This window comes from Diabrotica virgifera, chromosome 8, assembly GCF_917563875.1.
Source record: "Diabrotica virgifera virgifera chromosome 8, PGI_DIABVI_V3a".
NCBI lineage: Eukaryota > Metazoa > Arthropoda > Insecta > Coleoptera > Chrysomelidae > Diabrotica > Diabrotica virgifera.
The window spans coordinates 133,744,054-133,756,526 of record NC_065450.1 but is presented as its reverse complement, the minus strand read 5'-3'; the positions used below and the strand labels follow the sequence as shown (position 1 = coordinate 133,756,526).

The 12,473-nt window shown below is 30.4% G+C and overlaps 1 protein-coding gene across 1 annotated transcript in view; it reads left to right on the top strand.

Moving 5' to 3' along the window:
• LOC126889247 (venom carboxylesterase-6-like) overlaps nt 1-12,473 on the top strand; it is a 77,923-nt gene that overhangs the window by 18,268 nt on the left and 47,182 nt on the right. The window contains exons 3-4 of the mRNA XM_050657345.1: nt 221-349; nt 4,818-5,154. Of these exons, the coding sequence (XP_050513302.1) occupies nt 221-349; nt 4,818-5,154 (466 nt within the window). The remainder of the gene's footprint in view (nt 1-220; nt 350-4,817; nt 5,155-12,473) is intronic.

Here is a 12,473-nt window from a genome sequence, read left to right as displayed (position 1 = left end):
AACGAGGCGCTGAGCCATTTGAATACACCAAAATATTAAAATGCCGATCGTCGCTGTCCGTTCCGTAGCGGGCTGTTCCGTATAAGTGAGCGCCGGTCTTAAATCGACCTATTTTAATCTCAGGAATCTAAGGTTAAGCATGACTCATTCGTTACCAAACTTTTATGAAATGTTTTTGTTCTATTTATCAAAGTATAATGTAATACCATAATAATTTTAGGCTCCTCAAAAAAATGACAAATGGGAAGGCGTTTGGGATGCAACTAAGGATGGATCAGAATGTGTACAAAGACTCAGACCCATTCAAGGTTCAGAAGATTGCTTATATATTAATGTTTACACGCCTGATGTAAGTGAAAACGTATTTATAATTTTAAATACATTGTTTTATCTTTTTTTATTAAGTACATATCGAATTTGAGAATTGAAGCGAAAAAATGAATTTAAAAATGGAAATGTTAACGTCAACATTTTTTGACTGGTTCAAAATTGAACGTTGACAACGTTACAAATGTACAAATTAAAATAACATAAACTTACATAGTCCATTAAAATGTTACATTTTTTAAGCCATACCTTGCATTTGTTAGAGGAGTCAATTTTATTTCTTTAATGTGTAGGGGGATCAGTAGAAGCTTAAGGTTTTTGGGGTCGACACCCTTGTCCCCCGGCCGCCATCTTGGAAATGGGGTGCAAAGGGGTTTCGCGCTATATCTCGTAAACTACTAGCCCTACGGAAAATCTAATTAAACATAAAATGTAGAAAATTAAATTTTCTACAATTTTATATCTATTACTTTTTATCGTCAAGTGACCAACAAAAAAGATATAAACAAAAATATGTAAACAATTTTTAACAAGTTTCCTTTTGGAGGTTATAACTTTTTTTCCATAGCAATTTCATAGAGCGTTTTTCAGCGAACAATTTTCACTATAAAGTTGTTTAATTCTATTTATTTATATAGGTTTTACAGCGCTCCAAACTTGACCAGATTCTCGAATGCTCATAGTGATACAATAAAAACAAAAGTTAGGCTTACTTTTCTATCTATATATATATATATTTTTTATTCATACAATTTATTATGATTTTACCATTCCTATGCTATTATTAATCTGTTTTTGACCTTTCTACCAACTATAAAACTTATAACCCTAAGCATATATAGAAAAGGCCCAAGAAGTTGTTTGAGGACAAATTCGCCGGTTCAGAAGAAGAATGACACAACCGCAAAATGCAAAATTCTTAAGAAGAGAAAAAAAAACGAATTTTTGATATCAAAATCATAAAGTTTGCTCAAAATTAGCCATTCACCACACCGTGGTCAGGATCTCGAGGTATAAGCGTTTTTTGGGGTGTGCCGCTTGTCTATGAAGTAACATAACTTTTTTCCTATTGTATATTTTGACTTAAAATTTTTCAAAAAACTTCTTCATGAATTATGTTTTATTGTTGTGTTGGTTAAAATTATAAACTAAAAAGTTTGTCACTCAACTTTTTTAAGTAAACATGAAACTAACGAAATATGATGACAAAATGTTTAAAAACTAACAATTCCTTTTTTAATATGTTTAAGCATTATGGACAAATTTCATTGTTATCTACATACTTCAAAGATGACGCAGTACAATTTTCAAAAAAAAAAAAAAAAAATTACAGCGACCAAAGATACAGCGAGGTAAATTTGAAAAATCATCAAAATTGATTTTCGACATTTTTGTATAAAATTTGATTTTTGAACATGTTCCACCAAATCTAGATAAAAATAAACTTACTATTCGGATTCAGCGGCCTCGAAAACATAAAAATAGACCAAAATTTGTCATTTACCTTAAATTTGATTTTCGTGGTCGGCATAACGATTGCTGCCGCTCGTCTTATATAATATACAGTGAGCACGTAAAGGTTGGAATAAATTCATTTTCTCGAGAATGGATGATTTTGGAAAATAATCCCGAAACAGGTCAATTTCTATTTTTAAATTACGACTTTTTGGAATATATATCATACTAGTTAAGTCACCCATTTGGGCGTGATTACGTCATCGTTGATTTTTTTAAATGGGAATAGGGGTCGTGTGATAGCTCATTTGAAAGGTAATTCAATTATCTATTCAACAATATAAATATTAACATAATTATTTATACAGGATCTCCAATAAAAAAATTTTTGGATTAAATTTATTGACATAAAAAAAAGAATGTATGTAATTTACTTAATTCAAAATACATTTTACTGCTCTCAGACAACAGAAAAAAATGTTTATTTAAAAAGTATTCATGGATTTTCGCTTAATTTAAATGTTCAAACTGTCACGAGGCTGGTGGGTGGCTGCTTTAATATCGAATTTAAGCAAAAAACAATATTTATTTGTCAAATAAACATTTTTTCCTGTTTTATGATAGCAGTAAAATGTATTTTGAATTAAATAAATTACACACATTCTTCTTTTTGTCAATAAATTTAATTAAAAAAAATTTTTTGGATACCCTGTATAAACAATTATGTTAATGTTTATATTACTGAATATATAATTGAATTAACTTTCAAATTAGCTATCACACGATCCCTAGTTTCATTTAAAAAAATCATCGATGACGTCATCACGCCCAGATGGGTGACGTCACTAGTATAATATATATATAAGCCAAAAAGTCGTAATTTAAAAATAAAAATTGACCTCTTTCAGGATTTTTTTCCAAAATCGTCCATTCTCTAGAAAATAAATTTATTCCAACCTTTACGATCTCACTGTATATAATATTAGATAGAAAAGTATTTTTTTTATTGTATTCTTATGAGAATTCGAGAATCTGGTCAAGATTGGAGCGCTGTAAAACCTAGATAATAAATAAAATTAAACAACTTTGTAGTGAAAATTGTTCATTAAAAAATCGTCTACAAAATCGCTATGATGATATTTTATTGTGAAATGAACGGAAAAAAGTTATAACCTCCAAAAGGAAACTTCTTACAAAATTTTCTCATATTTTTGTTTATAACTTTTTTGTTGGTCACTTGACGATAAAAAGTAATAGATATAAAATTGTAGAAAATTTTCTACATTTTATATGTAATTAAATTTTCTTTAGGATTGCTAGTTTAGGAGATACAGCGCGAAAGCCCTTTGCACCCCTTTTTCTAATATGGCGGCCGGGGGACAAGGGTGCCGACCCCAAAAACTTGAACTTAAGCTTCTACTGAAACCCCCTACACATTAAAAAAATAAAATTGACTCCTCTAAGAAATGTAACATTTCAATGGCCTAACAGTCAAGTAAAAAATTTCTTATACTCTGGGCTAATTAGCAAAATACAAGGAAAAGTTATTTACCAGCAATTTAATTGCTGGATAATAATAATAATAATAATTTAATAATTTATTAATGGATACAAATTATTTGATATGTAATTTAGTACGTTAAAAATTATAAAAAACAAGGAGTGTTTGTGTGCTAGATATAATTTTGTCCAGATTATAATTGATTAATAATTAAGAAGTGACTTTTTTGAAGTTATACTTCAAATTTTTATTCAATATTTATTGAAGATATTACTTTAGTTTTTTTGCAGTACTGAGAGCACGATTTAAATTGTTTGGATAGTTCTCTATCTTTCATCAACGGAAATGATAAATAAATTATACAGGGTGTAACAAAAATACAGGTCATAAATTTAATCACATATTCTGAGACCAAAAATAGTTCGATTGAACCTAACTTACCTTAGTACAAATGTGCACATAAAAAAAGTTATAGCCCCTTGAAATTACAAAATGAAAATCAATTTTTTCCAATATGTCGAAAACTATTAAAGATTTTTTAGTGAAAATGGACCTGTGGCATTATTATGGCAGTAGCATCTTAAAAAAAAAATTAAAAATTATAGTGAAATTTGGACACCTCATAAAAAATTTATGGGGGTTTTGTTCCTTTAAACCCCCCCCCCAACTCTTGTGTACGTTCCAATTAAATCCATTAGTTAAATACAGTATTTTTAAAATTTTTTTGGCTCTTAGTACTTTTTTGAAAAGTCAGGTTTTATCGAGATATTTTGAATATTTGTCAAATCCACCGCATATTTGTATATGGTTAAGTACGATTATGGAGACTTGGTAGTAATATGAAAATTTATGTATGACTTACATTTTAAGGTATATTTTGAACCATATTAAAAAAGAAGCCACATCTCGATAAAAGGTGCCTTCTCGAAAAAATACAAAGAGGCAAAAAAGTTTTAAGAACACTGTGTTTAACTAATGGTACCGCAGTAATATTTTAATTGGAACGTACACAAATATTTGGGGGGTTTAAAAGAACAAAACCCTCATAAAATTTTTATGTAAACATATTAAAAAATAGGCTTCAACTCGATAAAAACTGCCTTATCGAAAATATACTAAGAGGCAAAAAAGTTTTAAGAATATTGAATTTAATTAATGGTACCACAATAATAATTTAATTGAGACGTACACAAAAGTTTGGGGGGGTTTAAGGGAACAAAACCCCCATAAAATTTTTGTGGGGTGCACAAATTTCACTATAATTTTTCTTTAAGATGCTCCTACCATAAGAATGCCACATGTCCATTTTTAATAAAAAATCTCTAACAGTTTTCGATATATTCGAAAAAATCGATTTTCATTTTGTAACTTCAAAGGGCTGTAACTTTTTTTATGTGCATATTTGTATTAAGGTAAGTAAGGTTCATTCGAACTATTTTTGTTCCCAGAATATGTGATTTAATTTATGACCTGTATTTTTGTTACACCCTGTATATTTTTTTAAAACTTGAGTTATCTGAAAACTCTTTTTTAGTTAACGTTAAATGGAAATCTATCAGTAATGGTGTGGATACACGGTGGAGCATTTATCCATGGAAATTCGTCATACGGTCAATATGGGCCCGACCACATTATAGATTACGACGTTGTATTTGTATCTTTTAATTATCGTCTTGGAGTATTTGGCTTTTTAAGTACAGAAGATATGGCGGCACCAGGTAATGCAGCTCTTAAGGATCAAAATCTGGCTCTGAGGTGGGTACAATCCAACATAAAACATTTCGGCGGCGATCCAAAAAAAGTAACAATATTTGGAGAAAGTGCAGGAGCAGCTTCAGTGTCGTATCAGCTTCAGTCGAAGAAATCAAAAGGTAATTCCTTAACACTTTCACTGCTGATGTCACGCATGTGTGACCTTAAGTTATTTTGTCAGGTGCTGACGACATACTTGCGTGACATCTGACCAGTTATATTTAACAGAGCATTTTAAATACAGCGTATCCAGCAGATAATTCAGATCTTGTTAGCGTGTTACTAAGGCACAAGCATTTAAAATATCTTTGCCGTTTTCAGAATTTCCCAATGAGAGGGCATTTGTTAATCGGGCATGCTAGAGTAGGGGATACAAATTAGCGAGGTCAAGTCGGACACACATTCAAATAATTCGAGCAGTGCGAATGTATTGAAAGGGTTCATTGTATTCTAATTGTTTTTACTGAGTTTTATTAAAATTGTCTTCAATAATCTTTTAAAGTAGTAAAAAATATATTGACATGCATGCGTGTCAGTCAGCACTTGGCAAAAAAATTATACCTTTGTGCGCCCGACACGCATGCGGGACATTTATAAAAAAACAACTAAACTCCCTATATATGAGCTTTAGTTTAGTACTAAAGCAATTATAAAGAACAAAAAAATTGAAATTTTTAGAAAAAAGATGCCGCACCTGGCAACTCCGTATCATAGAAGCCAGCAGCGAAAGTGTTAAGGGGACTTTTACTTTTTTGAATTTGAAAATAAGACAAGTTTTAAATGTTATAAAATTACATTTATGATTATAATTTTTTATAGATTGTTGAGAAGGTTTGAGGTATACAAAAAATTTTTACCTCATACATTATACAAATAGTGCCTGTTTTGGCAGTTTTCGTTATACTTCACCACTGCTGAGGGCGTCGTCTAAAAGAAGACATTTTAATTTGGGAGACGCTTTTCTGCTTTTCTGTTACATTTTTTTTTTTTATTTAAACGGGATTCAGTTCATGAGACTTAAAACTAATAAATAAACCTTTGAAAAGGTAACTATTTTTATAGTAGGGGAGGAAAGTATGCCAAATTTGCAGTTACTCGAGCGCTCTGGGAACCTATTGGATTGTGGAGAGTAGATCCTAAAACCAAAAAACGTTAAGTAAATTTTTCCCTTTGGGGGACTTTCAATTTTTTTATTTAATTTTCCATTTCCAACAATCGTTTTTTTCCGATGACAGCCCATCTATCCCTAATTACAAAAAATGTCTCGAATAAATGTTACCTATTTTTACGTAAGGAATCTAAATCTGCAATAAAAAATTGGAGCTCCTATTTAAGATTTTAAATTAACCCCCCACCCCACCTCCGTGGTCGTGTTTGGTGTCATTCAATAGATTTAAAAAAAAATATTAAATACGTGTATTTTGCAGTTTTCGATATGATGTTCATTCCGCGAAATATCGTGAGATTCCTATTTAAAGTTTTAAATTTACCCCCCACCCCTCTCTTGAGTCATGTTCAATATTTCTCAAAAATCTATCGAACGATTTTTTTATTTCTATCTTCTAAAGTATTTTTTAGCTTTCGATCTGACGTTTATTTCTCGAAATATTCGCTTTTTTTCTTGTGAAACTTTGTTACCCACCCATTTCCTTACGCCCCACTCAAATCGTCAGACTTTTGAAGCATACACTCTTTTGCATGTACTTAACTTACCTTATCTTCATCTGACGATTTCGAGTTTTTCTAAGGATAGATTTTCCTTCAGTCCCCCTTTAACGAACTCCCCTGCATTCAGATTCAATATACAGTATGGTGCAAATGAAAGGAATAAATTCGTTATTTCGTAAGCCAGCGACTTTAAAGAAAACTCCCGAAACAGGTCGATTTTTATTTTTAAATTATGATATTTCGGCATATATGTCATACTATTACGTCATCCATCTGGGCGTGATGACGTAATCGATGATTTTGTTAAATGAGAATAGGGATCGTGTGATAACTCATTTGAAAGGTTATTTAATTCTCTATTCAGTAATATAACCATTTATATAATAATTCATGTGTCAAAAAAAATTTTAAATTAAATTATTTGACAAAAAAAGAAGAATGTATGTGATTTATTTAATTAAAAATACATTTTATTGCTGTCATAAATCAGAAAAAATGTTTATTTTACAAATAAACATTTCTTTTCGCTTAAATTAAATGTTCAAACTTCCAAGAAGCAGGTGGCTGACGGGAGCTGGCTTGAACATTGAATTTAATCGAAAAGCAATGTTTATTTGTGATATAAACATTTCTTTCTGTTTTCGAGCAACAGTAAAATGAATTTTGAATTAAATAAATTACATATTATTCTTCTTTTTTTTGTCAAATAATTTAATTAAAAAAAATTTTTTGGACACCCTGTATAAACCATTATGTAAATGTTTATATACTGAATAGAGAATTGAATAACCTTTCAAATGAGCTAGCACACGACCCCCATTCCCATTTAAAAAATCATCGATTACGTCATCACACCCAGATGGATGACGTCACTATTATGACATACATGCCAGAATATCATAATTTAAAAATAAAAATCTACCTATTTTGGGATTTTTCCTTATCGTCGCCGGTTTACGAAATAACGAATTTATTCCTTTCATTTGCACTATACTGTATGTTAGGGATACAATTACAGGGTACAAGGTTTCTTTCCATGTGATTATCTGATGCGCTCGAGTAACTGCAAAAATCCCCGCTTGAGCTCCCCTACCATTATAGTGTTAAAGCCTTTAGACAGTATTTTATAGAAAGTTAAAAAAAATATTTTAGGGGTGAATTTACCACTGCACTAAAAAAAGGTGGTTTGTTTAATTTTCATACATTTGTTTTGTACTCGTATAAACAAAGTATCCAAAAAAATTGTTCTACTGAGATTGGTGTACCTAGTAGTTTTTGAAAAAAACGTCTCCCAGTTTTGAAAAACTGTGATTTTGAAAAAAATGCTTCTAAATATTTCTATTGTAATTTAATCGTATAAAGTGGTCAAAGATATTGTTTTACGTATTTTTTGGTACGTATTTGGTGCCCTTATTATCCAGTAAAAGCCGTAAATTGTCGGTCAAACCTTTTTTTTCATAATTCTGTCCTATTTTGATGTCTCACTGCTCTTTATTGGCTTGAGCAATATGAGCTTCGTCGATATTTTCCGGTATATTCGATAGGTCTGAGAATCGGTCGTAATCTATTGTTCATACCCCAGCGTGATAAGAGGGATTCCTCCTTTAGAGAGGATTTTGTAATGTTAGGTGGATATATTTGTACATAATGTACTCTACAAGACTAAGAGTACATAAAAATAAAAAAATGATCAAAATCCATCAACAAGTTGCGGAGATTAGGGTCGCAGCATATGTTTGAAGAATCAATTTCATTTTTTTAGTGCACGGATTTTATAATTTCCTTTCACCGGCCCCGAGCCGATTTCGTTAGGAATTCATTTTTAAAGCTTTAATAACCGATCTGTTGAAGTTCAAAGTTTACTCTAACTTTATGCTTAATTGCTATAAACACAGTAGCTATAAACTAAATAAAACAGTAGCTTACTTTGACCCTAATTGATCTAGGCCAAATTTTTTTTGTGAAAATTTGTCTAAAAATATCAGCTTTACAAATATTAAAGTGGATTTAGTCTACAGTCAATATTGACAAAGTTATTCAAATTATTTATAAGCCAAACATGAAAAAAATATTTTACTTTAGTAAAATGTTTTTGCAATGGTAAAAAAGACTTTTATTAATTTATTATTAAATTATAGCATTATTTTACAATTTCCCAAGCAACAAATGATCAGACCAAAATTCAAAAACTGCCATTTTAAACATTTGCTCATCTACTAAAAGATGATGAGTCTAAGTAATACATATCACAGAATAGACCAACCAACCAACCAAGTTGGTTGGGGTATTCTGTGGTAATATCATTATTAAGTTATCCCATTTTTACCTGTCGCGACTTAAACAAAAAAACTGCCATTTTTGGTCCTAATTTATTAATATCTATTATATGCCTCCAAATTGTGACGGGAATTTTTGTATTTTTAATGTACCTATTAGGTATTGTAGAGTAGGTACTCAAAAAACCCATTTTCAACTTGGCTGGGTCAGTATCCCGAACATTTTTGCCTTATTTCTCTGGGTAGGTAACTTACACCTTCATTTTTACATTGTAATGCCGTTGTAATACTGTAAACTTGCAGTGGCGTACGCATTTGCTGAATGTCAAAGGGTCTGTCAAAAATATCGCGCTTATTGAACAATTAATTAAAAAGCTATTAAATGCAACCAGAATGCCTAGAATGCATTTGAATGACGCACAAAAACAAAAGCAATTGCCAAACTCGAATAAGGTTGACCACTAAGGAAAGTTACTGCAGATTTGAACGTGAGCCTTACGTGCATATGGAAAATCAAACAACGATGTGATCATTTTCACTCTACCAAGTTTGGGTGGTTCAAGAGGGTAGAAGATCTATACAGAGCAACAAGATGAGGTGTTGAGCAGCAGATATACAAGAGATAACGAAGCTTGTAGAAAAATCTCTGAACAGTGTTGATGTAGTAATAAATTGGTTCTGTGAATAAGTTGGAATTCATGAATTTTCATTATATGTATTGCTAAAAAATAACATGTTTTTTCTATTAGGGCAGTCAATGAGGGTATTTGGCTCCGAATTCTATCCTACTACATCGATTTACTTGATATTTTGACAGTAAGTAGGGAATAGCTCAAGAAACAAAGTCTACCCTATGCCGATTTGCGCTTTTATCTTCGGGGTGGTTCTCACCCCTTCTCGGGGGTGAACATTTTTTTTTGGATAAAATAGCCAACGGATGAGGCTAGAGAATCTAATTCTAAGCAAAACATGTTCCATAATTATTTTTTGAAAACTCAATACTTTTTGAGCTATTCGTGGTTAAAAATTGGGCATTTTCATTGAAAAATGATACCCTTTCGGACGGATTTTTGCGAATAACTTAAAAACTATGTATCTAACAAAAAAACTATATAAAATTTTTTTGTAGCTTATAAAAAACTAAGAGAGTCATTCCTTCATAAATCTTCTAGTTATAATACAAAAAGGGATATGGTAGGTGAGAAGATTTTGTTTTTTGGTGCATGCTCATGCTCAAATCGGTGTATTCAACTTGAAATAACAGAGAAACGGTTGATTTTAGTTGTGTAATGGTACTAATAGCATTGGAAGTTCTTGAAAAGGCCTTTAAAATGAGCATTATTAAATGTCGATTACATTCAAACTAAGCGAGATATACTGCAAAAAAATGAATGACTAATGTATTTTAAGACGAAATGAGAAGTATATTTAACCCCTCATCCATCAGAATTTAAATACATCGTTTTCCTTCTAAAATACGTTTTATTATATTGTTATTTCTATGTTCAAAAAGTTGGACTGGTTTAAAATAAAGGATTGAAAAAAGTAAGATCAAACTATAGAGGCCATTTTTAAATTTATCTAACAATAAACAAACAGTTTAGTAAAGGAAGTATAGAAAACAAACGTTTTCAGTATTTTATTGTTAGATAAAATGAACTTCCATCAAGTAACGGTCGAATCCATCAATTTTTAAATTTTCTTAAAAATCTTCCTTTTTCTCATTGTAACTCGAAAATGATACGAGATACAAAAAAAGATATACAAAAATGTAGAGTTATTTTAGATTAAAATTTAGTTTTTATTTTTCATTACTGTATCTGTTATCATTTTCAAGTTATATGGAGAAAAAGGAAGATTTTTAAGAAAATTTAAAAATGCGCTCTATAGTTTGATCTTATTTTTTTCAAAAACCATTCATTTTAAACTCGTCCAACGTTTTGAACATAGAAATAATACTATAGTAAAAGGTATTGTAGACGGAAAATGATGCATTTACATTCTGATGGATGGGGGTTAAAATTATTTCTCATTTTTTCTTAAAATAGATTAGTTTTCAATTTTGTTTGCAAGATATCTCGCTTAGTTTGAATGTAATTTACCTTTAATATTGCTCATTTTAAAGATATTTTCAATGACTACAAAAGGTATTGGTAGCATTATACACATAAAATCGACCGTTTAACTGTTATTTCAAGTTGAATACACCAATTTGAGCATGTAACAAAAAAACAAACTCTTTTCACCTACCATATCCCTTTTTGTATCATAACTAGAAGATTTATGAAGGCAAGTGTGTCTTTGTTTTCTTATAACCTACAAAAATGTTTTATACAGATTTTTTAGTTAGATGCATATTTTTAAGGTATTGGAAAAAAACCGTTCAAAAAGATTTTATTGTTGTTCTGAAGCTATTTTCTTGTGGCATTTTTACAATTTTAACTATTTAGAATGGGAAATAAGCCACAATATTATTAAAAAATGATTTTTATTAACGTTTCGACGCCCAAATCGGGTGCCGTTGTCAAAATACAAAATACTATTAATATAAATAAAAATGTTGTTGCTTAGTAAAAAAATTCTTCTAATAATTTATTTAATTTGACTCATTTATATCGGCAATTCAGATACATATGATACATTTTAAAGTAGAAGACTTTAAAATGATATTGCCAATATTTATGAGTTGCGTTCCTGGGACGACTTTACTGAAAGATAGTTCATTCGATTACATGAAATCAACCCCAACTCAAGAATATCCGTCACAAAAAAAAATCATAGCATGTGATCTGTCTTTAAAAAGACAACCACATGCAACGGTGACATTAAAATTCTCGCGTTAGAGATCTCATAGTAAATCACGAGGGAAAACCAGGAAAAACCTCGTGATACTATCCCGACATCGTAAGTATTTGGTCTTACATTTAATTTACTCTCAAAATTAATACCAAATTCTGACTTTACTATAATTTTGTTTAAATTATAAATAATATCAATAATACATGGGTATATCAGTAATACTAAAATATAAAATATGTACTAACTCGACTATTGACTTACTAATTGTGGTATTTTCTTTCTATTGACTTCCTCTTTCAGTATGGGTATCCACATCCTACTGCATTCCACCGAGGAATTTGCGACACAATTGGTTTCGTTTAGCATAATTAGAGCCGCTTCTTTGATTTTTCTCTTTTTACTATCTGTTTCTTTCAGGACTATTTTTGAATCTCTCCACTGAACTCTATGTTCATTATCCCATGCGTGTTGACATATTTGAGATCTATCAAATTCTCTATTTTTAATATAAGATTGATGTTCACTTATTCTAACGTTTAATGGTCTTGATGTTTCACCTATATAAAACTGTTCGCATTCACAAGGTATTTTATAAATACAATTCTTTGTCCTTTCTTGTTCATTGTTAGGTTTAGTTTTAGATAGAATAGATCTCAATGTGTTGGTTGTTTTGAATGTTGTTGAAATGTTGAATT